The 18,143-nt window shown below is 49.2% G+C and overlaps 5 protein-coding genes across 5 annotated transcripts; 3 read left to right on the forward strand and 2 right to left on the reverse strand.

Moving 5' to 3' along the window:
* Positions 1-63: 63 nt before the first annotated feature.
* Positions 64-1,179, reverse strand: BO83DRAFT_455044 (RTA1 domain-containing protein; the record flags this gene model as incomplete). Its single annotated transcript, XM_025537009.1, has 3 exons — positions 64-639; positions 704-946; positions 1,017-1,179. The coding sequence occupies 3 exons, from the start codon at positions 1,177-1,179 to the stop codon at positions 173-175; spliced, it is 873 nt and encodes a 290-aa protein (XP_025384007.1). The 3' UTR covers positions 64-172.
* Positions 1,180-1,920: 741 nt separating this feature from the next.
* BO83DRAFT_420327 (glycosyltransferase) lies at positions 1,921-5,093 on the forward strand (the record flags this gene model as incomplete). Its single annotated transcript, XM_025534930.1, has 13 exons — positions 1,921-2,119; positions 2,188-2,388; positions 2,446-2,600; positions 2,657-3,015; positions 3,083-3,243; positions 3,305-3,565; positions 3,629-3,737; positions 3,794-4,141; positions 4,212-4,359; positions 4,414-4,519; positions 4,580-4,686; positions 4,738-4,864; positions 4,921-5,093. The coding sequence occupies 13 exons, from the start codon at positions 1,921-1,923 to the stop codon at positions 5,091-5,093; spliced, it is 2,454 nt and encodes an 817-aa protein (XP_025384008.1).
* A 619-nt stretch (positions 5,094-5,712) lies between these two features.
* Positions 5,713-6,998, forward strand: BO83DRAFT_322262 (Zn(II)2Cys6 transcription factor; the record flags this gene model as incomplete). The annotated part of the gene is made up of 3 exons (XM_025527889.1): positions 5,713-5,799; positions 5,868-6,042; positions 6,079-6,998. The coding sequence occupies 3 exons, from the start codon at positions 5,713-5,715 to the stop codon at positions 6,996-6,998; spliced, it is 1,182 nt and encodes a 393-aa protein (XP_025384009.1).
* A 211-nt stretch (positions 6,999-7,209) lies between these two features.
* Positions 7,210-9,200, reverse strand: BO83DRAFT_322171 (T6SS phospholipase effector Tle1-like catalytic domain-containing protein; the record flags this gene model as incomplete). Its single annotated transcript, XM_025527883.1, has 2 exons — positions 7,210-9,000; positions 9,075-9,200. 2 exons carry the CDS (start codon positions 9,198-9,200, stop codon positions 7,210-7,212), a joined length of 1,917 nt encoding a protein of 638 aa, XP_025384010.1.
* A 3,798-nt stretch (positions 9,201-12,998) lies between these two features.
* BO83DRAFT_346047 (peroxidase/cytochrome P450 family protein) lies at positions 12,999-17,170 on the forward strand. The gene is made up of 13 exons (XM_025528762.1): positions 12,999-13,479; positions 13,542-13,639; positions 13,696-13,937; positions 13,992-14,196; positions 14,255-14,395; positions 14,451-14,541; positions 14,593-14,923; positions 14,973-15,316; positions 15,364-15,851; positions 15,901-16,315; positions 16,367-16,603; positions 16,653-16,932; positions 16,988-17,170. Exons 1-13 carry the CDS (start codon positions 13,081-13,083, stop codon positions 17,047-17,049), a joined length of 3,333 nt encoding a protein of 1,110 aa, XP_025384011.1. The 5' UTR covers positions 12,999-13,080; the 3' UTR covers positions 17,050-17,170.
* The last annotated feature ends 973 nt before the right edge of the window (positions 17,171-18,143 follow it).

An 18,143-nucleotide genomic window follows, 5' to 3' on the forward strand; every position in this document is an offset into this window, starting at 1 on the left:
CCCCAATATCAAAAACTACTACTGCCTTCTATCAAAAGAATTATTATGATCGTCTAGCTGTCGGTCAATTCGAATGGAAAATCTAGTGTCGGATTATCTGTAATATATTTTCTACTATACAGAGCAAGATGATACTAGTAGTGGGGAAAGGAAAAGTCTGGAGACATATTCCTCACACATCTTCACCCTCACGCCTCAAGCTAAGTTCCTCAAGATCAAGACGCTCATGATGAACGCCATCTTGCAGAACAATAGACGGGTGAAACAAATTCATGGTCATCATGACCAGAAACATCATCGACGCGTCGAGAACATATAGAAAAACTTCATGGCTAATCACATAGCCACTATTACCCTGCGCAAACTCAATAAGACGGTAAACCGATCGGATGAGGATCAGAACGCTGACGAAGTAGCATGCGAATAGAAGACCTCTCCAGTCCTTCGGCAAGCACCTTTTTGCGGAGCTCATTGTCTTATCTGATTCTGCTGTAGGGTTGTGGTTTATTCTGCAGTGAAAGGTAATGGAGGCAATCAAAAAGGCTCCGAAGAAAAGTAGCTGCACGCATAGCCCCACTACAATGACCCACTGGCCTATTTTCATGGAGCTTGTGGAGCCGTTAGCCATTATGCCGCCGCCTTTGGGGTATGAAATTAGCATATACATCCTCGTGTGTAGGAGGGGACCTTTTGACTAACTCACCTGCACCTTGGAGGATAAAAGACAGAACATCGCCGGAGACAAAGATTTTTGTCATCCATTTCACGGGAATAACGCTCAGATGTGGCGCATTTAAGAAGGTGATGATCCTCCCTAGAACCATGTATATCGATGCTGCGTAGAGAGTTGGTGCCAGTAGAAGAAGAAGGGTTTGTACAGAGTATAGAGTCGTTGAGGTCTGGTCAAAATGGGCTTTGGCGCGAGCGATGTAGCCAATTACTTGGACTTAATAGCGTAAGTCAGTACATGGTCGCAAACACTTCGACACATTACTCGAGCCAAAGGTCTAACTTACACACTCCTCCAACAATAAAGGGATTGAAGTATTTGGCATGGCTCCGAAATCGTTGATAGAAGTGGAATCCCGTGGTCAAAATGAACAGCGCAGCAAATATCACCGCAGCTGCCAGGCTGGGATCGTACTCATATAGAACGAAAGTGGATCTGGGGAAGAGCATAGTTGCGAGGCTTCTAGGAAGAAGCTATGGTGAGTGTTTGTCAAGGAAGCTCGTAATTGGCAATGTTTGGGATGCAAAGAGGGCTATTGTAGCCCTTTTAAAGGTGCAGTTCATGCTGTCGAAAGAAAGATTTTTTGTTGCCTCAAGACGTAATCTTAGGCAGTAGTATTCGTTAGACACCGATCGTGTTCGGGTTTACTCTACCACTTAAGCTTGTCACAATGTATATGATCCCAAGATGGCCATGATGTTCTCATGGTTGATATCGAGCTGGGTGGGTCCTTGAATAGATCAAAGCCTGGGCCTTGTTCCGAACCCGAATACGAACCCGAAAGCTTCTTCAGGCAGTCCAAGTGGATTGTTGTCGATCGACCGTTTTAACTTGCCTGATTCTCCGTGGATCCATGTTCCAAAAGATAGTCATTGGTCATGGCATCTATTCTCTTGCTATGTGAAGACTAGTAGTTTCCGCGAATGCTACCCTAACTCCAATGCGGTCGGTTTTACTCAGCCCCGTACATGTTGCCTGGGGGTCTAAAAACTATATTTATCACTTCGCTCCAAGGCTCCAATTTATGTAGTCGAAATGCTAGTGACTATCCCCCATCAAGTATGGACTCAGTGGCGCCAGAAATAGGGACAGGGATTTACACTGGAAATTAAGTCTCTCTTTCCTTTTCAATTCGACATTTATCCCATCACTTTGCGAACTTGCGTCAGCCTGTCTAAAGCACCATAATCATGTCTGAAAATAAAGAAACCAAGCTTGTGGAGGATTATAGTAGACATGACGAGTGCTTCGAAGATCCTCCGCCTGCATACTCATCAGCGCGCAATTCGTGTGTTTCCTCCGAGATCTCGCTGTTCACGATTGAGCCGGACTTTGCTCCCGAATTCACGAACGATTCTCGCGACATAGAAAACTACTGTGCTGCTGCTGGTAAGGCCCTTATCGCCCTTTGGGGCTTTCAATCTGAAGGTCGGATTGCTCACAATTAAATCGCACAGAAGATGAGAAATTTAGTCTCAACCCAGACCTTGCAGCACGGACATCTGCTTTCATTCAGTCCTTTATGCGACCAAAAGCGCAGGCACGATTAGTGAGCGTGGGCTTAGACGAAAAGGAGCCTCAACATACTGGCCAGTTTACCCAGACACGGGAGAATGTCACGCCTCCACCTTTGGACATCGTGCTGATGGTTGTTGAAGGTATTTGGCACCAGATCGTCTTATGCCGTGACGCCTTGCTAACATAATGCGAAATAGAGAGCATAAGACCTTTTCTAGCTGTAGCAAAGCAACTTTCAAGAGACTCGCATCGAGTTCGGATTGCTGCGGCTGCATCTTGCGAATACTTGGTCAGAAGTCAAGGTCTTGATTTCTTCGCCATAACTTATGACCATGAGCTACCCCTATCCATGGTAATTGCTATACATACTCCCTAGCTATGAGCAAGAGTCCCGGTTAACTTTGCCAGCATAACATAAGTGATGCCCATCCTTCAGATGAGGCTCAGGCTCGGCTTCAATATTTGAGGAGAGTTCAGCAATCATATTATGAGGTCTACCACCGGTGCTGGAGGGCTTGCATTGCTCCTTTCAAGGGGGACCATCGACCATTTCTGGCCGACGCAATCATTGCGAATCCCATGGCTCGTGCCCACATCCATTGTGCTGAACGACTTTCAATCCCTCTTCATATCATGTCCGCCTTGCCTCAAACCCCGACAAAAGCATTTGCACATCCACATGCCTGGATAAGCCCATACGATGGCGTCGACCAATCTACTTCAAACGTGCTTTCTTATGCGATAGTTGAAGAATCGACGTGGAATGTGTGAGTAAGCAGGAGAAGCTTAGATCTTTAGGACTAGGCTAACATGTATTTCGTTACTTTCGGACAGTATACTCAAGCCCATCAACAGATTTCGACAACAGATTCTGGGCTTGATGAGCATATCTCCGGTTACAGCGGGAAGGCTCATGGCTGATCACGAACTTCCTCACACGTATTTCTGTTCAAAGGTTTTAGTTCCGCGGCCAAATGACTGGAGCAGTAACCACGGTAGGTCTTGTTGCTGCTATAGATCCTTGAGTGGAGTGCTTGAAGCTGATGAGAGCCACAGAGATTTCGGGTTACTTATTCGAGCAACGTGATCTTTCTTTCACACCCAGAAAAGACCTGGAATGTTTCCTGGTCTCGGGCCCCGCGCCTATTTTTCTAATGCTGCCAGAGAATAGCATAAAGGATATATTCCGTCTGGCGCTGATAATCCAAGATGCTATTTTGAAGAAGGGATACCGTGTCCTACTTTCCAGGGACTGTAGACGCCTTGGTGAGCTATTGAACAGTACCAACGTGCTCATCATTGAGTCTGTTCCGCTTGGTATGCTGAAAACATCACTTATATTATTGTTGTTACCTTGATGCTGATAAACCTTATATATAGAGTGGTTACTTCCGAGAGTGGCCGTTGTAATACACAATGGAAGCCCATCCAGCACACAATTGGCTCTACAGTACGGAAAGCCAAGTGTGATCATCGCCACAACAGAAAAGTAAGCCTACTCAACATTATTTGATCAAGCACGTGTGCTGCTGCTGACCTAATTAGTCATCTGTCAACTGCACATACAATTGCCAAAATCGGAGCCGGCGCTTCGCCACTGATGAGCAGAACGCTTACCTCTGAAGGCCTGGCGCAGGCAATAGCATTTGGTCTCCGTACAGATGTTCAACAGTCAACTCAAGCCATTAAGCGACAAGTAGATGAAGAGGCAGGACTTGAGAATGCTATTCGATCCTTTTATCGCTCTTTGCCTTCTCAAGTACAGACATGCGGTATCACCAAACACGATCTAGCCATGTACCAGATTTGGAACAGGCCATCGCTCGTGATATCATCCGAGGCAGCTGCAGTTCTAGTACAGGAGAGCGTCATCAAAATCACTGATATCGTGCTGTAAGTGGGACCTGTTTGCTGATTGTTGCATGTCTGCCTGGACACTAATTGTCAACTCCTGTGAACTCAGGATCAACCGTTGCATCTACAAATTACAAGCCGAGAGCTCCGTCTCTTATGATGGTACAGCTAAGGAATACTGGAATGGATTCACCAATGCGGCAAAGGATATAGTAATCGCTTCGGACCTTGTTAGCATGATTTCAGGTCGTCAAAAGGTATTTGTCTTTCGTGACATCTCTGGACATTATATTAGGCTAAAACTGCTATAGGAGAGCTCGACAGACGAGGAGAGGAAAGTAAAACGGAGTGTCGCTCGTGATGTTGGTGTTGGGACCGCAAAATTCTTTGGACACATTGCCTTGTTGCCATTCACGAGTCAGTAACCCCTTTCAACCCCAATTTGATATAGTCTGTCACTCACCTAGCAAGCATCAGGCACTGCACTAGTAGTGAACACCGTCACATACGGAGTCAAAAACGTCAAGAAGCACCAGGCGCAAGGCGAGAAACGTGAAGAAACGGATATCGCGGCGACTTATGATGTGAGAAGGGTTTCATTACTTGTTGACTGAATAGGGCTGATTAAATATTAGATCGCTGGCGATGATGAATGTGATGCAGCTGCTTCCAAAAATCCTGGCCTTAGCCCTTCGCGAGAAGGGGTGGATCCAACAAAACAGGCATGGCAGAGAGGATCCTCGCGCATTGGAATCACGGCAGGTAAGCAGCTCATATTGATGATAAATCCATAAACTCTGTGCTGATTCCAACTGAAGCTAGGACAGGTTCAAGCGCGACCCTGACAGCGAACCAAATTCAGCTCAAGAATGAGGAGCACGTTGAAGCTATTTGCCGGCGACATCTGGACCGTGGTTTCAAGAGCCCTAAGGTAGCTGATACAGCATTCAGAGAGAGGGTTCTTTCTGCCTTCGAAAACGGAGTCATGTAAATGAACTAGACTTTATTCATAATGGACATTTATACCACCCAAGCCTTACTGAGATCGTAACCGCAAAGAGTGCCGTAGATTTTGTAGCGGATAACCGGTTAACTAAAGTCATTGATAGTTCTGCGCATAAGTTAGTCATCCAAAACATCGCAAGCATAAAAAGGGTGGAGCCGTAAGGGTCACGTTTGCCATGTTTGCACCCGGCAGATTATGCTAGTGCAAGCCAAGAAGAGCTAAGTTTGCCGGCTCAGGCTTCCATGATTTAAGTACCACTGCTGTGACGAAGGTCCCGATGCAATACAGCTAGAACGTGGCAGCCTGATTGCCCAAAAATAATTGCACTTTTAGTGCTTTAACAGTGCAATGGTCATTGCAGGCATCCACGGCATCTAAAGAGTAGATAATGGAAGAGATGCACTCTGCTACTGCCCAGAGCTCACTTGAAATCCTGGACCCTGGATAGCCAAGTCGAATTCCAATTAGCCTTCAAATTCTACTTGGATCATATCTCTCATCTCCAGATACTCGGGTTGCTTCTCTTAATTATTCATTCATACACGATTGGCCTTGGTACATCCTACACATAGTGTTGCCGAACATACACGAACCCTGGCGGAAAATGCACAACAACTCTACTATCAAAGGCCGCCGGTCTCACCGAAAGTCACGCAGCGGTTGTCAACAATGCAAATTGCGAAAAGTCAAGGTACGTCCAAGCATGCTAGTGGTCGAGCACACAATGCATTGGAGATCTCGATGCTGACCTGGTTCCAGTGTGGAGAGGAGAAGCCGACATGCGGCAATTGCAAGAGACATGGAGTTCATTGCTCGTTTGCTCTCTCGACTCGAATGGCAGAGTCATCCCTGTTAAGTGATCAGAACTCCTTATCTAGCCAAACATCCACTCCGCAACCCGACTACAGACCAAGCAACCCCAGCACTCCGAGCGGTGGTGCAAGTCAGCCGCAGATGGCGGCGGCACCAGGGCCAGAACTGGCCATTGCCGACCTGGAGCTTCTGCATCACTACAGTACTTCCACCGCCTATACATTTTCGTTTCACCCGGTTATCCAGACACTATGGCGCATCGAAGTGCCCCAAATAGCGTTCAAGGCGCCTTATACCCTTCGCGCAATCCTAGCCGTGTCCGCATTGCATCTAGCCGTTCTACGCCCAGAAAAACAGGAACAGTATATTTCCCAGGCGAGCTACCATCACGAAGCATCCTTGAAACTCGCAACTCCAGAAATAGCCAACATCACATACGACAATTGTACGCCGTTATTCCTCTTCTCGGCGCTTTCATCATTCATCTGCTGCGCCAAACCGCTCAAAATGGGCAACTTTCTCCTTTGGGAAGACCACGAAATCGCCAACTGGCTAATGATTATCCGAGGCACTGGAACCATTATCGACTTTGCTCAGGAGTCCTTAAAATCGGGGCCATTGAGAACATTATTCAGCGTGCATCGACAACGTCATGATTATTCCGAGATCCCCGAGCCGCCAACGCAGCACCAATTCCTCGAGGACTTTCACCGTTTCGTCTTACATGAGGCCGCAGATGATCACGAAAAGCAGGTCTATCGTGACGCGATCTTCCATCTGGGCACTTGCTTTACGATATGTTTTGAGAAAGGATGGCGGCTTGAAACATCAGACGTGTTCAGGTGGCTTCTGCGTGTTCCTCATGACTTCCTGGTCTTTTTGAAAGAATACCGGCCCCTTTCTATGGTGATCTTGGGATACTTTTGTGTGCTCTTACATCAATTGGAATGGATATGGTGTATGAAGGGCTGTGGTACTCATATATTGTCGCAGATTTATCATCAGCTCCGCGAACCTGTTTATCGAGCTTGGCTTCAGTGGCCGATGGAACAGATCGGGTTTCTGCCGCCAAGGTAGTGATTCACTATCTATGACGCTTTCGCGTCAGCATCTATCAATAAGTGTGTTAATCGAATATACAACATCTATCTCGGCAATTAATTAGCACTGCCAAAATGGCTACATTCTATCTTCTCAGTCTAACTATCAGACTGTGACTTGGGTCCTCAAGAACCCCCCACAAAAATTCTCATTAAGTTTTGAAAGAATCCCAAACAAAGGATGAACATCAGTGGTGATGTTCATCCTCACACATTGTCGCGTCCTTCTTCCGCACATATGTCTCCCGGACGGGATCGCCCTCGTGGGCTTTCAGCTCCCATTGCCCGATTCCGTATTCTGGCGGTGCTATCTTTTTACCGCGCCCGCCTCCGCCCATGATCAAGTTACCTGGGCGGTAGTTGAGATTCGTCTGCATGCGACGCAGTGCAGAGACATGGATCTGAGCATCATCGGGAATATCGCGAACCTCTCCGCAAGGGAGGGGCCAGCGAATTGGCTTCCATGAACCGTCTTTTTGTAGGTCCATCCGTCGGAATGGAAGGTACTCCATAATGCGCCAGGTTATGACGGAGAGTGGCGATAAGCCGGCATTGAATTCCAGACAGTCGTGCAAGAAGCCGTCCGTGCTGGAGGCGACAAGGGCATCGTGGAAGCTGTTGCTTGACTCGGAAGCATTCTTCTTTCGCTCATCACCAGCCAGCTTGAGCATGTGTTGACCGTTTCCAGCTTGCTTGTGAATAGGATCGCGACAGAACTCGTGTCGAGGGTGCCATCGGCTGTGTTCGTTGATTGGGGTATATTCTCCGTCGTATTCTTCGTCGCATTCGAACTGCTTCAACTTCTTCGGGTCAAATTGCAACCCGGCCTTTTTGGCTTCCTGGACCATCCACACCAATGGCGCATGGCTCAATGGCCATTCCTCGCCTTTGGCCCGTTCCCATCCTCCTCCAATGTCGGCGTGGCAGCCGGGAAACCAGACTTCTTGTATGTCTTGTTTTCTCTCATCCTCTTCGTCGGCTTGGCCTGTTGCGAGCGGTATGTTAAGCGACAACTGCCCTGACTGTCCACTCCTGATGGAGTTAAGATCCTCGGTTGACTCTGTGGGTATAGGTATGGCGAGGTTCAGACTCCTTCTGGGCACTGCAAGATTGCTTGCGCGGTATGGATGGCATTCATGAAGATTTTCGTGAGAGGCGTGGGCACTACGGTAGACCGATGCCGTCTCTTCCTCATCGTGCTCAGCGGGTGGTGCGCCATCGTCCGTACCGATATTACCGCTGTTGACCCTGAGCACAGGTACATTTCCATTCCTGCGGCCCGCCAGAGGATGACGGAGATGCTGCATATACTGTCGTCCTCGCTCTTGAATGGGGTGTTTCTTATCATGCCATGGCCTGATCTCAGAGATCAAGTCTTGGCGAAATTTGGCTCGTCGCTCGTCAATGCTGACCGCATGTCGAATGACTCGAGCCGAGCTTCGGGCGGTATAAGGAAATTTACTTCTTTCCATCCACGCCGACTCGAATCTGGGAACGCTATTGACCGTATCGAATAGGCCCATAAACTTGATCCTACTGATAGGACGACTGAATGTTTCGCGGAACGCTTTCATGTAGCGAAACAGCTTCTTCTTTTCTTCCTTCTCCTCTTTATTGTCGTCTCGTCGCTGCTGCCATTTGGCGAACGTCTTCCAGGCGAATCGAACTAGCTCCTCATTTCCGGCTTCGAGTAAGCCTATATAGTCGAGCATCTCGGCCAGAAAGCGCGCTATATAAGAGCCTCTACTGAATCCGATGAAGTAGATGTCGTCGCCAGTCTGGTAGTACCTCATGAGGAACTTGTAACCGCCCATCACATGTTCGTCAAAAGAGGAACCAACTGCGGAGTCTTTGGCTTTGAGGTATGCCGATTTGATCTTCTGAATTCTCCCATGGCTAGAAAGCGACTTGCTTGTAACGTAGGTTCCGATACCAGGTTGGTAGTAGTGGAACTGGTGGCTCTTACTCCGATCGAGCATCTTCAAGTTCCGAATCAGCGAACCGATCACAAAGGGCAACTAGTCTGGCGGGGCCTGCCTTGGAGTTTACTCACCCGAAAGATCTTGAGAACATTGCTATCCGAGGAATCCCCACTAAACTTGTTTCCAGTGCCATCAAAGCACAGGACAAAGTGCTTTGGGACCCGTGCAGGGCCATACGGCGTCTGGGTGGCTTCCATTTTTTCAACAATCAGTAAAAAGGAGGATATAGCGCAGCCAGTCTTCATGTGGCCGTAGTGTGGAGGGAGATTTGATCTCCTTTCCAGGTGGTAGGCTATGTGCCGACCAGCGTGGAGGTGGGCTTGGTGTATATACATCCGAGGGAGATGGGGCAGTATGGCCGCTTATGCATGAACGACTAAGACTCGGGGCCCTACGCCGCGCCCGTCAAAGAGGGTGCACGCGGACGCTTCCCCCCTCCCCTGATAGAGTTCCTGCAGGCTCGGAATTTTGCCCGGGTTAGTTTCGCTAAGTGGAACATACAAGAAAAGTGGTTGGCGGATGAGGTTGTACCAGCCGACATTCCTGGCAGCTAGTGTGGGAAGGCTGTCATCACATCTTTTTTCCCTTGCCTTTCACTATTGACCAGTCATTTTAATTCGGCGAGGATGTACCCCACCGGCCTTCATAATCCTGGCAGACGTCAGCTGCGGACTTGCGGAAATTGGTCCATTCAGCTCAGCTCGTCAGAATTGGTGGCCAGAGGCTAAGACTGCGCCTACAGGGATTGTGCGTATGGCAAATGCCAGGCTCACACGCATAGACCCCATCCGGCGATCACCTTCACGGACCATATTGGGCACTATTTGCAACACTAGTTTGTCTTGACGTTCCTACGCTGGTGAGTGATTGTTGAGCACGACCCATGGGTGGGTTCGGGTGTCAGGAATAGATTCTTAGATGGCAGGTCGCCAAGAACGTGGTGTTAGCACGCCCCTACCCATTTAGTTAGAGATTATCCACCGCCTGAGTCAGAGATCCAAGACACGAGGAAAGATGATCTTTCCCGAGTTTTCCGCCGGTGGAGATACTCTGATCATCAGACGCATTCAAATTTGTATATAACATAATAGAATCGACAAAATCAGAGTTTTTCACGGGCTAATTGGTAAGCAGTATGTTTGGATATCTGTCTCCCCGAGTGTAACGATCACTGACTTGAAGCTTGTTGAAGGTCTGAAGGGCTTTCGGAAATTTTGCATATTCTGTGTGTATGCACTACTATACTTGTCAAGTCCAGCCTGCACAATCACAGATAAAGCAATCAGACCTCCAAGTTCGAAAAGCAAGGGGTGGGTTGAAGGGGAAAGAGTGGCTGGCGCAGAAGGTTGATCTTCTCCACCATGGGCAGAATAGGAGAGCATTTGGTGGGGGAGAGGATTGCAATGAAGGGAGGCAAAGGGGGACCCGGCAAGAGACAGAAAACAATAGTTCCTGTGTCTGTGATAGACAAAGTTCAGCGCTGCGACAACCAAGGCAGATGCAGGTCCCCTCATTGTGCAGTCCAAAGGAAGTACTATCGTGAGTAGCTGCAGGGGAAAGAATTTCCGGCCAAACAGGAAGGAGTAAAAATCCACCAAAGCGAGTGCTAGACATTTCTGGGGTCAGCAGAGAGTCATGGGCTGGGATGGGCGACCCACCTGGGACAGCTGCAAAGGCGACTGCCAGCCGTCCTCAGGACAGTCCTGAGTCCTCACAGTGCACAGCAAAAGCACTTGGGACCAAAGTTTGTCGAGTTCGTCGGGGGAGATACAGTGGAATAGCGGATAGCCTATTGTGATCAGCTTAACCCCCTTTGGGCAAGATCGTCCAGCTGCGGGAGGCCTGACCGCCTGAGGTATCTCCCGTCCGGGTGGGCCTTGACGCCTGGACGGCCTGATGGCTGGAGCCTCCACGAACCATTCGGATGCTCCCGATCGGCTCCCATGGGACTGCACTCTCTTGACATGACCAACCTTCGCCTAATCCCTTTCTCAGTCTCACAGAACTCGGTCAATTACCTTTCCAAAAACAGTTGTCGGACTCAATAGATAACAAACTTGTTTGCCAAGCGTGACCCAGAACATTTGTTGTTGACGTCCAGCCGACAAAATCTCCTCTCTCTACCCTTTTCTCTCTCTGTGTGTGTGGGTGTGTGACTACTATCTGCCTCGCTCCAAGTTACCCGGACTGAGTTGGCTGTCAGCCAGCCAGCCACAAGTCTCAGCACTGGCATGACTTTCCCGGTCGAGATTCATGTTTGTGGATTCTTCCTTTTCCCTCCCTTTTCTCTTATCGCTAATTGCTAGCTAATTGTTAGCTGTTCACTGGCTTCCGCTAGGAACGACCACATCAGACTTTCACGATCAGATCGATCGGGCGGCCTCATGATGAAGTTCACCAAATCAGTACGATGTGGATACCCTACCCATGCAGATCGTCTTATTCCAGTTAGCTGGTCTGATCCACCGCTTAGCTCATCCGCGTAGATGGAAGGTTGCGTGTCAGTCTCTGCACGTTTTTGATTGCTTTTTTTAATTTTCATTTTCCACCTGTCATACCTGGGCCTTACTATTCGATAGAGACAACACCCGTGTTCGAGATTCATGGATGAAAAAGGTCACAATCTCAAGTATGGCGTGTGTAGAGATTGATGCCACTGACCTGGGAAGTCGACGGCAAGAAGCCACGAACACCTGGGAAAGTTAAATGAGGATGATCCCGTGTTGCGAACGCGTGGGTACCTTAAGGTCTGCTCTTGATTGGACTCCGCTGCCATTCGTGTCGAAATTTTGTCCTTCTTCGATGGACTCCTCACATTCACTGGGATCCGCCAATGACCGCAGCCTTAAAGATATGCGCCTGTGCCGTGCCTATCCTGTACATGTCTGCTCATCCCCTCCTATCCCATCCATTTGGTGTTACCCTTGCATCCGAGGGGCTGCAGATGGACGAGGCCATCCTGCAAATCTCTGATGAACGGTGAGCAGTGTGGGCTGGAGGTGATCCACTCGGCTCAAATGTCAAGTTCTTCAATCTCGACGCCATTGGCCAGATATTCGAGGGCTAGTTAAGCGGAGATGGGGGGGTAGAGTTTTAGAGGCCCACTCTACCAACCTGCGGCGCTGCGCTCGGATGAACTTGGGGATTTCGCCAATAATTCGGCACCGTCCGGTGTTTTGCTCCGACGGCGGACCACTAAATGCCACCCTGCAATTGGCACCTTGGAGCCGAAGTGGAGGTGACCCTTCCCTGTTCCAGTGCCATGGTCCCGTTCGACATGATTGCTTGGCATCGATCACTCGCCAAAACAAGTTGTAGCTTCTCTGTGACTACCGGCACTGAGCCAGTGGGATTTCTTTCCCCTTCTTTGTAAATATCTAAGTACGACTACAATGGTCTTCTTTGGTTCTTTTACCCAATGTGTCTCGACTGGCGAGAGGATTGCGTTTGCCGCTCGCGTGGCGTCCTGAACCTTGCCAACCAGTTCTTGACCAGTCAATCAACTTCAGGTATCATTTTAAGTGAAGGAATATGTAGATCCTGTACGCATCCCCGCATATCATTTGTCTCCCGTACCTTGGGCAATATCCAAGACCGACCTCGCACAGCTGAACCACGTTCGTTCCCACTTGGCACACGCCCCCTTTCTTCAGCCAACCCGACTTACTCCACTCTTTCCGGGACAAAGGTTCAACCATACCCAAGGAGATCGTAGCACATTCTCGCGGGGCTTGATCAAAAGATCAGCAGCAACTTCGATACGGTGCACATGCTAGTGGTGTCGGACAATTACTATTGTCGCCATTGAGATTCGAGGGCTGGGTCCACAAAATGGCGGACACAGTAAATAATTTGTGATTGAAATTGGCCCCAAAGCATGATGACCCCATGCATTGTCGTTTAAAACCCTATTCTTCCGATGGATCGCAATCCCAATAGCTTGTGGTTAACCTTTTCTTCTCCTCCTCCTACTACTCCTCCTCCCTCTGCTCCCTCTTTTTTTTTATCCGCGTTTCATTCCAATACACTCTACTTTGTCTTCGTTTGTTTATAAGTTATCTAAGTGGTATAATCATAATGTTGCGCAGATTCTCTTCGACATTCAAGAAATCGTCGAAAGGCGATCGCGATTCTAAACCGAATGGAACGCAGGTGAACGGCCAGAAGCGCCAGTCGAAAGTGCCGGCCCCGCGCAAATCCTCCTCAGATGAGAGTCACAGCGATCACGGCGTCGAAAGCGATGACGGCGTGTCTGTTTTTGAGAAATATGCCCAGGTCTTGCATGCGTCCCGGCGTCCTCTACCAAACCAGACCGGCGATGGCACCTATCTCGAGCAGGAGCATTCTGGGAGCTTGTTCAAGGACCTTCGTGCCTTGGGCTTCAAGGACATTGGTACCCTGAAAGACCTTATCAAAACGAAGGCCAAGGGAGAATACATTGATGACAAGACTATGCTCATGGAGCGTATTATCCAGGTGAGGCAAACAACTTGAAATTGAATCTTGACTGCAAGGATGCTAATCAACTCTTCCGACAGCTTGTCAGCAGCCTCCCGGGGAACTCAAAAACCCGCGTCGACCTCACCAACGCCTTTTTGGACGAACTGTGGGGGTCCTTGCCTCACCCTCCTCTGTCGTAAGTTGAGGCTTGATATATTTCCCGTGAAGTGCGCTCACGCTAATACTCGGCAGCTACATGGGAGAGGAATATGCCTACCGCTCAGCAGACGGTTCCAACAACAACCCTACACTTCCCTGGCTAGGCGCTGCGGGGACGCCTTACGCTCGCTCAATCGCGCCCTTGACTATCCAGCCCGGCGGTTTACCTGATGCCGGTCTTGTTTTCGACTGTCTTTTCGCGCGCGAGAAGTTTACCCCTCACCCTAACAAGGTGTCGAGTCTTTTCTTCGATTGGGCGTCTCTCGTCATTCATGGTTCGCCAGCTCTCCCTAGCAACGTCACAGCAGAGCGCTAATCAGCAAATATAGACATTTTCCAGACCGATTACACGACCCCTCATGTTAACAAGACTTCAGCCTATCTTGATCTCTCGATCCTGTACGGCGATGATCAGGAAGACCAAAACTTGGTCCGGACTTTCAAGGATGGCAAACTGAAGCCCGATACCTTTTCGGAACAGCGGCTCCAGGCTTTCCCGCCGGCCTGCTCCGTGTTGATGGTTATGCTGAGCAGGTTCGCAATACATTCGCTTCCTGATATACTAAAATCTTTCTAACCGGTCACTAAACAGATTCCACAACTGGGTCGTGGAGGAGCTGGCAGCGATCAATGAAAACGGTCGCTTCAACAAGCCCGATCCTCGTCTCGACGAAGAGAAGGCTAAGAAGGCCTGGGAAAAGTATGACAACGATCTTTTCCAGACCGGACGCTTGTATGTCATGTTCCAAATCGCATTACTGCAAGCATGTATTCCTGACGCTCTATAGGGTTACATGCGGCCTGTTCATCAACATCACGCTGTACGATTATTTGCGCACCATCGTCAACCTGAATCGCAGCAACAGCACATGGTGCCTGGTAAGTGAACACAGATGGTAAAGAAGCAAGGAGCAAGCTAACTAGCAACAGGACCCTAGAGTTCAGATGGAAGGCACTAAGAGTACCCCGTCGGGTCTCGGTAACCAGTGCTCTGTCGAATTCAACCTCGCATACCGCTGGCATTCTGCTATTAGTGCCAACGATGAGAAGTGGACTGAAGAGGTCTACGAAGAGCTGATGGGCAAGCCTGCCTCGGAGGTCTCCATGCGTGAGCTTCTCTTCGGGCTTAAGAAATACGAGCAAGAGATTCCGAAGGACCCGTCCAAGCGCACATTTGCCGGTCTGAAGCGACAGGAAGATGGAACATTCAAGGACGAAGACCTCGTTAGAATCTTGTCCAATGCGATTGAAGATGTTGCCAGTGAGTGTAACTCTTACAAACAGAATAGCCAATTTACTTACCATTGCAGGCTCTTTCGGTGCACGGAATGTGCCCAAGGTCCTGAAATCTGTGGAAATCATTGGTATTGAGCAGGGTCGCAAGTGGAACGTCGGCTCTCTGAACGAATTTCGCAAGTTCTTCGACCTTAAGCCATACGAAAAGTTCGAGGACATCAACTCTGACCCGGAGGTCGCTGACGCTTTGCGACACCTGTATGAGCACCCAGACTATGTGGAGCTCTACCCTGGTATTGTCGCCGAGGAAGCGAAGGAGCCCATGATCCCCGGTGTTGGTATTGCGCCTACCTACACCATCTCCCGCGCGGTTCTCTCCGATGCCGTGGCTCTCGTCCGTGGTGACAGATACTATACTGTGAGTCAACCCAGCATGCCTATAAGAATCGCTATTAATTTGTCTAGATCGACTACAACCCACGTAACCTCACGAACTGGGGATACAATGAGGTCCGCTATGACCTTAACATCAACCAGGGATGTGTGTTCTACAAGCTCGCGATGCGGGCCTTCCCTAGCTACTTCAAGCCTGACTCCATCTACGCGCACTACCCAATGACCATTCCCTCCGAGAACAGGAACATCATGAAGAACCTCGGTCGCGAGTCCCACTATTCGTATGACAGACCCCGCTACACGGAGCCTGTTCCGAACCTGTTGTCCTACTCCAACGCGCAATTAGTCTTGAACAGCCAGAAAGACTTCACTGTGCCCTGGGGTGGACTCAGCTCGATCCATGCCGGCAAGGGGGGCGCCGACTTCTGGAGCAAGTCATTCGACAATGAGCAGTGGAGGAATAGCGTCAAAGAATTCTACGAGGACGCCACCCTAAAGCTACTCAATGAGAAGTCTTGCAAGCTTGCTGGTAACAAGCAGGTTGACATTGCAAGGGAGTAAGTCGTCTAAACCGACGTAAGATAGTGATTATGCTAACGAGATCAGTGTCGGAAACCTCGTGCCTGTGCATTTCGTCTCCAAGGTCTTTTCGCTGCCACTGAAGACGAAGAGCAATCCTCGCGGCATCTTTACCGAACATGAGATGTTCATGATCATGGCGGTGGTCTTCACTTCCACGTTCTTCGATGTTGACCCTACCAAGTCCTTCCCTCTCCAACATGCAGCCCGCGCGGTTTCCCAGGAGCTGGGTAAGGTTGTGGAAGCCCATGTCAAGTCCATCAACCACCCTGGCTTCCTTCACGGCATCATCGATAGCTTCCGCGACGATCACAATGCCCTGAAGGACTATGGAGATCAGCTGATCAAGCGCCTCTTGGAGAGTGGTCTGGGAGTGTCCGATGTGACCTGGGGCCAGATCTTGCCGGCAGCTGTTGAGATGGTCCACACTCAGTCTCAAATGGTAGGTTCCCTATGCTGCATATTACTACATACATTACTGACATTGGAATAGTTCACCCAAATCATCCACTTCTACCTTACCGAGGGCCAGAAGTATCTCCCAGAGATCAACCGCCTGGCCAATGAGAATACTGCGGAAGCTAATGACAGGCTGACCCGCTTTTGCTTGGAGGCTGTCCGCCTGAACGGCAACCTGGGCATTTACCGCGAGGCTCAGAACGACATCAACGTGTCTGATGAAACCGGTCAATACCGCGTCAAGGCAGGCGACAAGGTCTTTGTCGGCTCGGTACGTATCACCCAGTCTTGGAAGCACGAGCATCGCTAATACCACATAGGCGAAGGCAAACCGTGACCCTCAGGCCTTCCCATCGCCTGACGAGGTTCGCCTTGACCGCCCCCTTGACTCCTACCTTCACTATGGCCTTGGCCCTCAGAGTGGCCTGGGTAAGGATGCCACCCTGGCTGCGGTGACTGCCATGGTCCGGGTTGTTGTCCGTCTGGACACTCTCCGTCCTGCTCCTGGAGCTCAAGGACAGTTGAAGAAGATTCCCCAGGAAGCTGGGTTCTCTGTATACCTGCGGGAGGACTATGGCAGCTACTCTCCGTTCCCGACTAGTGAGTTTGCCTTTCCGATTTGTGCTTGAAATCTTGCTAACCTGGATTACTACAGCCTACAAAGTACACTATAACGGCGATGTGCCGGCGCCCAAGCGACAGGTCACGACTGCTTGAGATGATTGGTGATCTAAAACTTGTTGGGTCAAGTTGGTAAATGTGTTTAAATAATTCATGTTTGAGATATCCTTGTTTGTTTGATCAGAATGCTGTATCCTTTCGCAATGTATGCTAGTGCTCTAAATATACCAGCAAGAGCTTTTTTTGTGCATCACACGCATGTTGTAAATCGATCCAGAAAGGTGGATTCATAACTGCTTAACGCTATCTAATTGAATCCTAGTGCACAACAATCCCTACCTACTTCACCAATGGTCTCTGACATTCCCTCATGGGTAGTATGAACCTTATGAAGAAAACATACCAAGCAACAATCACGTCCAATCGCTTCACCGCACTACGTAGTAAGCGCCAGGCCCAAGAATAGCCGAAGTTTTCACCCGCTCATTTAAAGGACATGGGTTCGGGCACACGACCCTCTGAACCCTGCACCCTAACTCCCAACCTACACATCACCTGATTGGATGGTTTAGACATAGCGGCTCGTGCCGTCCGGCGAAAGCCATAAAAAGAATCGTTGGGACTGGCAGGGTTGCAAGGACCAGCCCCATCACAGAACCAGGATCAAGGACCCTGTGTGGGTGAATAGATAGCGAATGGAAGACAAGCACAAGGAAGTGTCCTCTTGTGACTTTCCATTTATCGCGTAATTTATTGGGAGGGAACACAAATCAGCCTTACAAGGTAAGAAGTATTTACCCCATTTAATGTGTCTACCTAGACAGTGCCTTCAAAGACTTAAGGTCAGTCTGTTGCCTACTGCGATAAAGTTTCCTTACTCAGTTAATGCTTTTTTTTTTCTTCTGTGAAGTTTTCCCTTTGCTTTTTCTTCTCTTTTCTTTTCTTTTCGAAGCATCCACCTAATGGTTCTTTTTACAAACCACCCACCGCACATGAACCACCAGTGTTTCCAAATGTGTCCACTTTAAACCCAACGAAAATAGCTTAACGTCCAGGGTCTGGTTTGATCCGGTCTCACCCACGGAAAATACACCAATAAACTAACGAAAATTAAAGGTAACCGCCTCCGCTCAGGGGAAACGCCCGGCGCTTACTTACTAGGCAGCTTGGAACTTTCCGGATCTAATCTA

This window comes from Aspergillus eucalypticola, assembly GCF_003184535.1.
Source record: "Aspergillus eucalypticola CBS 122712 chromosome Unknown BO83scaffold_30, whole genome shotgun sequence".
NCBI classification, from domain to species: domain Eukaryota; kingdom Fungi; phylum Ascomycota; class Eurotiomycetes; order Eurotiales; family Aspergillaceae; genus Aspergillus; species Aspergillus eucalypticola.